The sequence below is a fragment of the Sinocyclocheilus rhinocerous genome, unplaced genomic scaffold, assembly GCF_001515625.1.
Source record: "Sinocyclocheilus rhinocerous isolate Xijiao unplaced genomic scaffold, SAMN03320098_v1.1 scaffold464, whole genome shotgun sequence".
In the NCBI taxonomy this organism is placed as follows: Eukaryota; Metazoa; Chordata; class Actinopteri; order Cypriniformes; family Cyprinidae; genus Sinocyclocheilus; species Sinocyclocheilus rhinocerous.
Window position 1 is genome coordinate 695,476 of NW_015627918.1, and position 12,558 is coordinate 708,033.

The 12,558-nt window shown below is 35.2% G+C and overlaps 1 protein-coding gene across 1 annotated transcript in view; it reads left to right on the top strand.

Annotated features, from left to right (window-relative positions):
* Positions 1-10,755, top strand: part of LOC107737066 (membrane protein FAM159A-like) — an 18,086-nt gene extending 7,331 nt beyond the window's left edge. Inside the window, exon 3 of the mRNA XM_016548470.1 lies at positions 10,440-10,755. Within this exon, the coding sequence (XP_016403956.1) occupies positions 10,440-10,624 (185 nt within the window). The 3' untranslated portion in view covers positions 10,625-10,755. The remainder of the gene's footprint in view (positions 1-10,439) is intronic.
* The last annotated feature ends 1,803 nt before the right edge of the window (positions 10,756-12,558 follow it).

Sequence of the window (12,558 nt, forward strand, 5' to 3'; positions counted from 1 at the left end):
ATTTTTCTACTTTCAATATTAAATCAAAAAACGAATGATCGAATGATACACGGTGTATCATTCGATCATTCGTTTTTTGATTTATTATTGAAAGTAGAAAAATGAGAAAACGGCTCCTTTTTTGTTTTTTTTTTGTTTTTTTTTCAAAAAAACGAAAAACGAAAATTCATCTTAAATTTTTGTTTTTCGTTCATGGGTGGAAAAATGAATAAACAGCTTGAATATTCGATTTCTACACGTGGGCGGGAATTAAACGCCCCTTTCTGCTGATTGGTCAGCCGAAAAGATTAAAACGTGCCATCATCAGTTCTTCTGCAGTTTCACGCAGCAGAATAATAGTCCTCCACTGCTGCAGTTGTACGGATTCTTAACGCATTTATTGCAACTACATTTAATATTTTTTCATCAAACAAACAGGCTAATGAATAGCTGTCTAGACTCTGCCCCGGTATGAGTTGTGTCGAGCTATTCATTAGTCTGTTTGTTTGATGAAAAATATGAAATTGATAAAATGGGTTATTAATCCGTACAACTGCAGCAGTGGAGGACTATTATTCTGCTGCGGGATACTGCGGAAGAACTGATGATGGCACGGTTTGATCTTCGGCTGACCAATCAGCAGAAAGGGGCGTTTAATTCCCGCCCACGTGTAGAAATCGAATATTCAAGCTGTTTATTCATTTTTCCACCCATGAACGAAAAAACAAAAATTTAAGCTGAATTCTCGTTTTTCGTTTTTTGGAATAAAATTTTTCTTATTTTTCTACTTTCAATATTACATCAAAAAACGAATGATCGAATGATACACGGATTTGTTTCCTTTATGCATTAATTGCTTCTTCTTATTACCTTAGATTAGTTCTGTCAGACTACTTATGGTTTGTTTAGGGAAGAAACCACCAAATGATTGTGAATGAATCCATTATATTCAGGTGCCTAAATGAGAAAAATACAGCCAGACACATTAAGCTGACTGTTACATTTAATAAATGTAAATAAAGTGAGTAAATGGGTGAGTATGTATAGGATAATGTGTATTATCTTGATTTTTGTGCATCTACTCTGCAAATAAATAAATAAATAAATAGACATAAAAAATTTGAGAAATTATTTTATGTCATAATGCAAAACGATTTTCCCCACAATGCCACGACTGACCAATCAGAATCCGCTATTCTAGAGATTTCAGTTGTTAGCATCTATGAAAACTCATTTTAGCCAGTAGATTTCACCCTGAGTGCTAGCAGTAGCTAGGTAACAACTCAAGAAAAAAAGCTGCCAAAAATGGAAAGCGTGGTTTGCGTCACTTTCTTTCTCATGTTTTTGTTCTTGACACTTTGGCTGTACTTAAAAATAAAATAAAATGAACTTACATTCTTCTGTCTTGGATGCATTGCAAGAGTAATCGAGTTTGTTGAACGCAGATTCTACAGAGATTGTGATGATTGTGCATCAAGTTATTTGCCATCAATAGTGGTTCATTTATGCAAAATTATTTTCATTCATAGCTTTATCACAGAGATCACATTTTCAAACCAGGGTTTCTGTGGGTCTTAAAAGGTCTTAATTTGCCCTTCCACAAATTCAGGCCTTAAAAAGTCTTAAATCTGAGCTGAAAGTCTTAAATTCATAAAGTAGTCGTGGCATTAAATGTTACATAAACGGGGAAAAAATGAATATTTTCCTCTTTATTTTTGTCTTGTTTTCCAATTCAAATAACTAAACATCTTTAAATCAAGATACATTTACTTGAGATGGAAAATGAAGATAAAAAGTCTTGTTTTCTGAGAAACTAAACCAAATTAAGTGAGCTTATGCTTGAAACAACAACAAACATCTGTCAATGGGGTAAAGAAAACTTATTTCCCTTTGAATTAAGCAAATATTTGTTCTTGTTAAATCAAAATTCACTTCATTTTAATTAAATTTCTCAGAAAAAAATGTTTTCTAGTCTATCTTGCTTTAAGAAACTTTAGACATTTTCCCTGGAAAATGTGACAAAAACACAGAGGAAGTACAACAGTATGATCAGAACAGAAGTTACAGTAAAAGTTATTTCTAAAAAAGTAATAAAGATGGAAAAAATGTTTGCAATAAGACACTTAGTGTCTTGAACACCCAAATTATTTGGCATTGTGTGGGATGAAAGTACAATATAAACTAGACAAAAACGATTAACCAAAACATTGCTAATGAAATATTTTTGTGATTATGCAAGTTTGGGTAATGTCCATGATTTATATACTTTCTCTTTTTAATTTTTATTTATTTACTTACTTGTGTACATACTTACTTTTTCCAATAGCATGTACTGATGCTATACTTGTCCAGGTTATATTTCACCCCAAAATCTGATGAAAAAATTTATCATATTTTGCATACAAATTATTAGTTGTTGTTATTTTGTTTTATTTATTTATTTATTTTTTGTATTGTGACATTTATATTCATGACTATTAACTCCCATGTTGTGTTCCGGTCATTTTGACCTGGAGACTCTTTCTCACACAAGGTATCAATGAGGCCCACAATCAGTCATTTCCAAAATAAAATACAAACTGAAAACTGAAAAGAAAACAAGTTGATAAAAAGATTGATTTATTAACACATCCCTTCACACTGGTGTCTTTCCCTCAGCATTTATACAGGCTCAGATAACCCCACTACATAAGAAACCCACTTAACCCAGCACTTTTAGAGAACTACAGAATGATATACCTTCATCCATTCATTGCAAAAACACTTGAACCACCAGATCCTTCTGTAAACCCTATTGGCAAAGGGCATTTTAGGAACACTCCAGTGGTTTGAGTCTTACCTCTCAGATAGGTCCTTCAAGGCATCTTGGAGGGGTGAGGTGTCCAAGTCACAACATATAACTACTGGGGTGCCTCAGGGCTCAGTTCTTGGACCACTTCTCTTCTCTGTCCACATGGCATCACTAGGTTCTGTCATTCAGAAACATGGCTTTTCCCATCACTGCTATGCTGATGACACTCAACTTTACCTCTCTTTCCATCCTGATGGTCCGACGATAGCTGCTTGCACCTCAGCATGTATAACATACATTTCTTGTTGGATGAAGGACCATCACCTTCAACTCAACATTGCCAAGACAGAACTGCTTGTGGTTTCAGCAAACCCATCACTTCATCACAGTTTCACCATCCAGCTAGGCGCATCAACTATTACTCCTTCAAAGACAGCCAGGAACGTTGGAGTAGTGATTTATGATCAGCTAAATTTCACTGACCACATTGCTAAAACTGCCCGGTCCTGCAGATTTGTTTTATACAACAGTAGGAAGATCAGGCCCTTTCTATCGGAACATGCTACACACAACTCCTTGTTCAAGCTTTTCTTCTGTCCAGGCTGGACTATTGCAGTGCTTCCTTGGCAGGCCTTCCAGCCAGTTCTATCAAACCTCTACAACTAATCCAGAATGCGGCTGCAAGATTAGTCTTTAACAAGCCGAAAAGAGCACGTCACACCTCTGTTCATCAATTTGTGCTGGCTACCAATAGCTGCTTGCATAAAATTCAAGGCATTGATGTTTGCCTAAAAATCAACCACTGGCTCTGCACCCCATTACCTAAATTTACTACTTCAGAATGATGTGCCCTCCAGAAGCTTGCATTCTGCAAGTGAACGGTGCATTATAGTGCCATCCCAAAGAGGCATAACATTACTTTCAGGGACTTTTACCTTATCTGTTCCCTCATGGTGGAATGGCCTGCCAAACTTAATTTGAGCAGCTGAGTCCTTATACATCTTAAATAAATGGCTAAAAACACTTATCTTCCATCTACACTTGACCCTCTAACACTAGCGTTCTCTATTCTTTTTCTATCTACTTGTTTTCTTTTTATTAATTATAAAGAATGACCCTCTAACACAAGCGTTCTCTATACTTTTTATTTATTAAAAAAGTGACCCTCTAACACTAGCGTTCTCTATTTTGTTTCTGTTCTAATTGTAATATTTTTATTTATAATTAAAAATATACATTGCTACGTGTACTGCGTTCGACTAACCGAGACTTGTCACAGCACTTACATATCATTGCTCTTTTGTTGGTTTTGATTGCTTCGCTTGTCCTCATTTGTAAGTCGCTTTGAATAAAAGCATCTGCTAAATGACTAAATGTAAATGTAAGATTTGGTGATAATATAGCACAAGACACCCATCATTTTTGACCATGTAGTAGAAAAATTCATTTCTATTGATTTTTGCATGATCTTATATGCTTGTGGAACATTATATAGTGCATGTGTTTTCTTAGAACTGCTGTGTAGTCACAGTGAGAGATGGGTTTGGGGCCCAACGTAAGATGTATGGGTGACAAGAAATCCACAGGGCCATATTGGGCTGAGAGGGGGACAACTGGGAGACCCAAAGGCATCTGCCCATGACATAGGGGGTCACCTAGGCCCTAAATATAGGGGGAACCAAACTTTAGAAGTATGATGTAGTAGTGTGTTTTTGACTTTCTTACCATATGTGGAAAAATACAGCTGATAAGAGTTTGTAACCTTGACTTGGAAAAGAGATATAAAGTGGAGGAGCGCCCTCCCTTCCTTGTCACACTCTGCAGCGACTTGTATCCTGCACGATGTCTGACATTCTTTGCAAAGAATAAAACTTTTAAAAGGACACTAAGAGTGAGTTTGTCTCTTATGCTGATGAGAGTCAATTTGATTTTGCCCCAACAACCGTGAACACCAAAGGATTTTCAGCACAGCACAAGGGTTAAGTAGATTCCCCCCAATTATGTAGTTTATTACAGATCATTAAATAGATGACAATTTTATTTCTGGATAATTAGGTTTTATAAAACTTCTCCACTTGCCGCTTAAGTGCTTTCAACAACCTCTGATTATCATTGTCATGTCTTAAAAATAATGTCACAATGCAAATAAATCTTAATGGTCCAAAAACCAGGCTTCATGTTCATAATGCAGATTTCTTTCTTTTGATTTTGAGGTTAAATGTGACCCATCTTGTACACACACTAAGTTACAGGGTTCAGAATCCATGCACTTTATGCAAGTCTCTATATAAAAATATGCATTATAATGCTTAACTGGCAAAAGGTCAAGATTTGAGAGAGAAAATTAAAAGATTCGGAGATGGAGAGGTTTAATGAGACAATCAGATGACATTCAGTTCTTTGTGTTGAGCGGTAATGTTCATAATTACTTCTGTTAGCTCATTAACACATGCTTGAGAACATGTTTCTCTCCTCTGTCAAAATTAAGTGTCTACTCATGATAACTACACAAATTATAAGAGTGAGAGATTAAGAGAGCCCAATACTATACAACACGACAACAGGCTGAAATCAGACTGTAGCATGATGGAGCACATTAGCATCAATGGCCTGTAATGTATCAGTAATCAAACATTAGATGTTCATAAAATGCTTCATACTGAATGGCCTGGTTTCACAGATAGGGCGTAGGTTAAGCCAGGATTAGGCCATAGTTCAATTAGGACATTTAAGTAGCTTTTATAAATGTGCCTTAGATAAAAACAATACTGATGTGCATATTGAGACAAATCAATGGCACTCACAGATTTTAAGATCAGTCAGTGCAAGTTTCTTTCAGTAAAAACATCCCAGATCACATTCAACCCCCCCCCCCCTTTATTTTATTTTATTTTATGGCATTGAGACAATTAATTAAGAATTTCAGTTCAGTTTTCAGTGGTATTTTTTTTACAGTAAAAATAATTATTTCTTAAAATAGTGCATACATCATGGTAATATCTATTGTACTGACATAAATTTTAATTTGTATTACTTGAAATCAATTATATTCTATGTACTGCTGGCAGTTCCTAAGTGTGCATGTCTCCTTTTGTGTCTTTTGTTCATACAACAACTGTTTAGATTACCAATAACTGAGACACATCTCATCTGATGTGAGAGAAATAAGACAAATATTGATCAGAATTCAGTTTTATTTTTCTGAGTCAGACGAAATGTGTAAAATATTGGGATTTGTAAAGAGTTGGTCCACTTACTTAAGCAAACACAAAACAAGCACGCACATCACTGGCAAATTGCTTAAAGTGGGTGCTCAGACAAAAATAACTTGAAGCAGAAAAATGAGAGGAAGTCAGCACACCACGACACCAAAAGTGTAGACATTTATACAGATTTATCAGATCACCTAATTAAGTTGACATTTAAGATCAGATAAGAGTCGTTTATATTGTCATAATGAGAGATGGCAAAACAAAAGGACTTTTCTCTTGTGCCGAATCACAATGAGATCAATACATTTAACTTGTTTATCTGTTTAAGTGAGTGTTTACATTGATTGCTAAGGCAAAAGTCAGTGATCTTTTTTTTTTTCTGACAGTTTTTGCCAAGTGGACAATAAAAAGTCCCACAAACTTGCATTGCAGAGACTTTATGGTGACTTTATGGGCTTTATTTTGACTTAAATCAACAAGAAACCACATACACTGTTAGAAATCCTAAACCTACACCTCAACCTATTACAAATGAACTTTGAAACATACACCGCAAAACAATCCTTCATTCAGCTGGAGGATGAGAGGACGAGGACGGTCTCACTGCCTCCATTTATCCTTGTCTTTCCCACAACAATTGATGTCATTTTGTCTGCAATGTACTCTTCCCGTGGCCTTTAGCGTCTCGTGTTTTCTTCTTCTCAAACTCTGCAAAAAGACCCTAGACATCAGTTTTTGTTACGTTACAGAGACCCCATCCATGACACTTTTTGGTTTTCAGCATGAAAAGAGGAGATCTAGAAATCAATGTGTAAAGGTATTGCAGGGGGTGTTTTTCTTTTCTTTCATTTTTTCATGTCTCTGCCTCCTCTGTCCTTTTTTGTCTTCCACAAAAACTCGTTTCTGATTTAAGCGGTTAATGCAATTCCTGTGAAATATGGTGTCAAGGTTAATAGATGGGTTTTTCGTCTGTTTCCATTGAGAGAATGACCCTTCACCTCATCTACACACCACATTTAATTCAAGTTTATTTTGAAGAATTACATTCATTTCATCAATAATTTACTCCTTTTATCTTCTGTATCTATACACTCTCTGAAAAAAGATAAAAGCTGCCACTGGAGCGATACCTTTTCAAAAGGTACTAAATTGCACCATTTAGATACTAATATGTACCTTTTAAGGTACCAATATGCATTAAATAAAAAACTGGTACCAACCCAGTGACAGCTGCCTTTTTTCTGAGAGTGTAACATGAAGACAAAATCACCACCTATATTATTTTTCTGATCCATTATGGGTTTTGAATTTTCAGTATTTGTTAGAATATTTTGTGTGATATTTATCCCCAATCTAGTGCTGCTGCAATTTCAAAAGGAGGTGGCTGAAATCTCTTCAGCGATTGCTGATGTAGTTGCATTTTGGGATGAGTAAAACTTGTGTACTGTATGTGGCCTGAACAAGCAGATGCATTTATAGAACGTTTTGCTAATGTTCCCGTTAAGTTATGAAAATGTTGTTTCTGAATGTTCTCTGAACCTTCAAAACGTCCAGTTTTTTAAATGGTTTAAAAACATTTTTCTTAGTTATGCGAACTTTAGAGAAAACATTAATGGAATGTTCAATTTTATAATTTTACAAATGTTAAAAAAAAATGTCAGAAAAATAAATTCCAACAATGTATAAATAAATATATACATTTGTGCTAGCTTTTTGCAAACAATATTAAAGACCAAACAACTTTGAACAAACATTCTATTAATGTTACTGGAATAATGTTATATGAACATTACAGAGAACATAAAGAGAATGTTCCATTTTATTATTTTGCACTTTTAAATGTTTCCTGAAAGTTCTAATGATATCTATCTATCTATCTATCTATCTATCCAGTATTTTGAGGAGTTTTACGTTTAATTTGTTTTGAGGGACTAATCTGGTAAATGTAAGATATAAATAATATTACTAAAACTATTCTTTTTATTCTTATTCCCTCATCGTTTTCACTTTTTGTGCAGTCTCTTAAATCAAAGCAACCTTTCATTGCTTAACAGTGTGCATTCATAGCATTTTTTCGGTCTTTCTAAAGCTAACCCTCAAGGATTCAAGGCAGTGAAGTATGTATTGTACAAGATTACCTGTTAAACTAAAAAAAAAAAGGTTAAAGATACAGTGAACATCAAAGACGGTTCCTCACAGTCATTTATGAGAGTCTGCACTGCAGAGCGATCAATTGTGCTCGAACAGGAGTCTTTACGTAACACTACAGAGACGAGGAGAATACTTGACAGCCTGTTTCTCCTCAGAGAGATTTACTCGACTGCAAAAACAGCACGGCATTTGCATCTCTTCTGTTTAGCAGGTGCTTTTATGCAAAGTGACTTTCAAACTAGAATAATACAAGCAGAAGGGATTCACCCAAGGAAGAAAACGGTGCAAGCAGTTGTCACATGACATCATTATTTTGCATATTTAATTTTGATTTGTATTCCAGTGTCAAAGTCTTGGCAGTTGGAGTATAATGAATAGCATACTATCTTTTTATATTATATTATATATTATAATTTTTATTTTAGTTTTAGTTAATTTAGTACATAATATATAAGGTACATTAGTACATATATATATTATAATACATTTACATTATATTATTTATTGCAGTTTATGTTCATTCATCACATTGGAAATGTGTATGCTCTGTTGCATACTGCCAAAATAAAATGAGTAGTGCATTTTTGATACGAGTCTGTGCTGTTTTTACCCATTTTTTTATAGTTATTAATATTTCAGGAGTACTTTTGAGGACATTTATTGAGCTATTCTCTTGCATGAAATAACGACATCTCATTTGTCCTTTCTCACCACTCAACAGACACGGATTTTAATTGATGTACTGATCCGTGAGAGCTTGAGGAGTCACTTTGTCTTGAAGATTTCATGTTAAATCATTCTTCTGTAGCTCAGGGTGCCATTGATCAAACGTGCTTAGATAGTTAATTCAATATGTCAATATCTCAATAACTCATCTAATAGCATGGATAACTCATTTTATTTAGTCATGTTCTTGTTTAGGCACTATATGGTTTTATTATTACAAAAGATAAAGCCTTGCAAATGAGGTCTTGTTAGCATGCATGACAATATTTGAGCATATAAATATTAAAAGGAAATTTCACCTTGTACGTCTTGTAATATAAATTCTGAAATGTCCCATGAGAGCTGTGCAAAAAGCTCTTGATAATGCATCATAATGCCCAGTACATATTATGCTATAGTTCATAAACGCTCTCAGTGTGAGATTTCTCCATGCAGTATTAAAGGCTTTTATGTGTCAGTATGTGTGTGTTTTATCTTTATAAGCCGTGACGTAGTAAAGGCTTTTTTATTTTTAAATTCTATTTTGAGTGTCTTGGACTACTGTGCTTGTATTGAGCGGTTATTGCTAACTAAAACTAGTAAACATCATAAAACCATCAATCATTAATCGAAATAAAGCTAAAATATAAATATAAAAAAAATAAAACAAAAATGGTGCCTAGGCAACTAACTGAAAATTAGTTAAAACTAAAATAAAAAGCTAAATAGAATTATTAAAAAAACAAAAACGAATAAATAAAATACACAAACCTTAATTATTAAAACTTAAATCAAAATTATTACAAATTGTCACGTTCGCTACTGTGAGGGAGCGCAGAGCGAGGAACGAGGAGACGTGGAGTACATCAACAAGGAGACTTTATTCATCCAACACAAGGGAACCAGGAAAACACACGTAACAGGAGAGGTTGACATATACAGACATTCACAATTCCGGACAAGGGAGAACAGAACGGGCTAGAACTCAAATAGGGCAGATAACGAGGGGCAGACAGGTGAGGAGGATAACTAATAACAAGGAACACCTGGAACTAATAGAACTAAATGGGGACAGGAACCGGAAGGACCAAATAAGGGCAAGGAAGGCACATGGGGAGCAAAACACACACAAAACAAGGAACAGAGTCTGACACAATATTATATAAATACTAAAATAGAATATAAAAAACTGAAACAAAAATAAAAAATTTTGCCTTGGCAACCAACTGAAATTAAAAAAATTAAGTACTAAAATTACTAAAACTAAAAAATTACAAAAAGCACAAAGCTAATTATTAAAACATAAAATTAAAATAAAAACTGAAAATGTAAAATAAAAGCAAATTCTAAAAAAAATTAATAATGTAATGTTTATAAATAATAATAAAATAAAACTGTTCTTAAATTGAAAATCCCTCATCACTAGGAGGTATTAACAGATTTGTTTGACCCCATCCATGAATGCTATTTTTATAGTTATACGTCCTTCAGTATTTTCAATGCATCCTTGTAGATTTGTATTTACCAGTGAGTTTTGCACAGGCAAACAGCAGAAAACTCTTCATAAAATTGTCTAATGTTTTCTGTTGTGTGTTTCTCAGGAACTGGGCCCAGTCCTCACGAGGGTCCGAGTCAACCAAGCGCCCCGTCGGGACCGCAGGGTTTCCGCAAGCATTTCCTAAGGGGAAAACTAGACTGTGACAACCAGCCTCCCGACCCGGACCGCCTGTTCCAGCGCTGCTTCATGGCTACGGTCACCACCATCAACGTCGAAGGACCTTCATAAAGCCCTGGAGCTGCAAATATGACATGAACAACATTACCCAGGAGTCTTTTCATCGGCTTTATCCAACCATCATGTGACTGATGTAACCTTTTGAACCATAGAAAGAGTGTGGAATTGAAATCTCCCCCGTTTTGGCCTCAACAAACTCTCAGTTTTTGGAGACTGAAATCAATGACGATTTGCCTCAATGTTACAAATCCTCTTTGTTTGAGTTTTTGACGCAAGAAACATTAAAGCGTTTACATTCATCAGGACTTCAGCTCTTTGAGACTCTGTAGGTTGAACCAAAGACAGAACTGAACTCAATCAAAGAGTTTGTTGTTCCCGAATCATTTGTTGTTCCCTTTCATGGGAACTTCGAACTGCGTCCTCTAGGGGTCGCTATGGGGAACGCCTCGTCGTGACCCGTGTCTGAAGCATACATTGAAAAAACACCAACTCGTTGGCCGGCGACAGCCATGACGTCACTACCGGTGCGACTATAGTATAAATAGGTGCCGGGAGCTACACATCATTCTCTTCTTTTTCTCTCAAACGAGGTTTACAAAGCGATTACACCCGCAGATGGTTTCGATGACTTTAAAACAGCTCTGAGCGCCATTTGAACCACCGAGTGATTTACATACTGCAAGAATTAAAAGTTGAAGTGTTTTTAATTTGCTCTTCTGCTTTCGTTGCCCGTTTGGGTCATACTATTAAATCACGTTGGGGTTTTTCTTCTTAAAAGGCTATACTTTTTTCTTAGCTTTTTTTTTTTTATCAATAACTACAAACAAGAATTAGGTCCAAACTAACTAGTTCCTAGTATGTGATGTTCACCTTTTTATTTGTTGTTTTATTTTATCATTTATTAAATTCATTTGTTTTTGTTTTATTCATTGATTGATTGGAGGGGGGGGGAATCTATTTTACACATCAGAATTTGTCACTTCAGTGTTAAAAACTGTATTTTCATAACAGGGTTGCAGACAATGCAGACACAGTTAGAATAAGGTGACAAACTACATTTTCTAAAGTTTATGCACCCCTTTTTATCAAAAAGAGCGTTCATTTGACTTCATTTTTAAGATTTGTAAGCCTTATTTTTAACTCTGTATTAATGCAAAGTGCCAGAACCAAATTTTGCACCAACCTTTAAGATGTCTATTGTCTCAATAATCTTTTTTTTTTAAAGTTGGTATTTCTTTTCTACAAATGGTCGTAAATGTTAATGTGGTCGTACCCTTTCTAATACGTACACTTTATATACTTTTACATTTCTAATATTATCATTTAGGGGTAAGGCACAAAATTGTACCTTTTTGAGTGCTCTCAGGAAAAAAGGTACAAAAGCTGTTACTGGGGCAGTGCCCTTCCGAAAGGTACACATAAAAAACACTGGGTTAAAAACAACCCAATTTGGGTTATTTTTAACCCAAGGGCCAGGTAAATATAGGACAGAACACGTGTTGGGTTAATTTTGTCCAGCAAATTGGGTTGTTTATTTAACCCAGCATTATGACTCCATAACCTGCCTGCCCATAAACAAACAGTAAACAGCTCTGAGGACATATTTTAACATCCAAAGTATTTATATTCTGTATCTTTATGAATAAAATCATTTATTTTAAGCAAGGCAGTCCTTTCCATAACGCGAAAAGACCGACTCGACACTCGTGTAAGTGACTCACACCGCGCCCCTGTTTGATGCTTTGCATAAAGTTGAACGATATACAGCACTGTAACGATTTTACAGATAAATAAAATGTACGCAAACCTGTATTTTACCGAAGAAATGCAGCAATTCGATGGCGCTTAGAACTGCTCTCTCCTGAAGAGGATGCAAAAACCCCGCGATAAATAACTCAACCACTGGGTTACGTCTGACCCAGGATCTGAGTAACACTAAACTACCCAAACACTGAAAAAAATAACCACAAGAAATGACCCAAAGG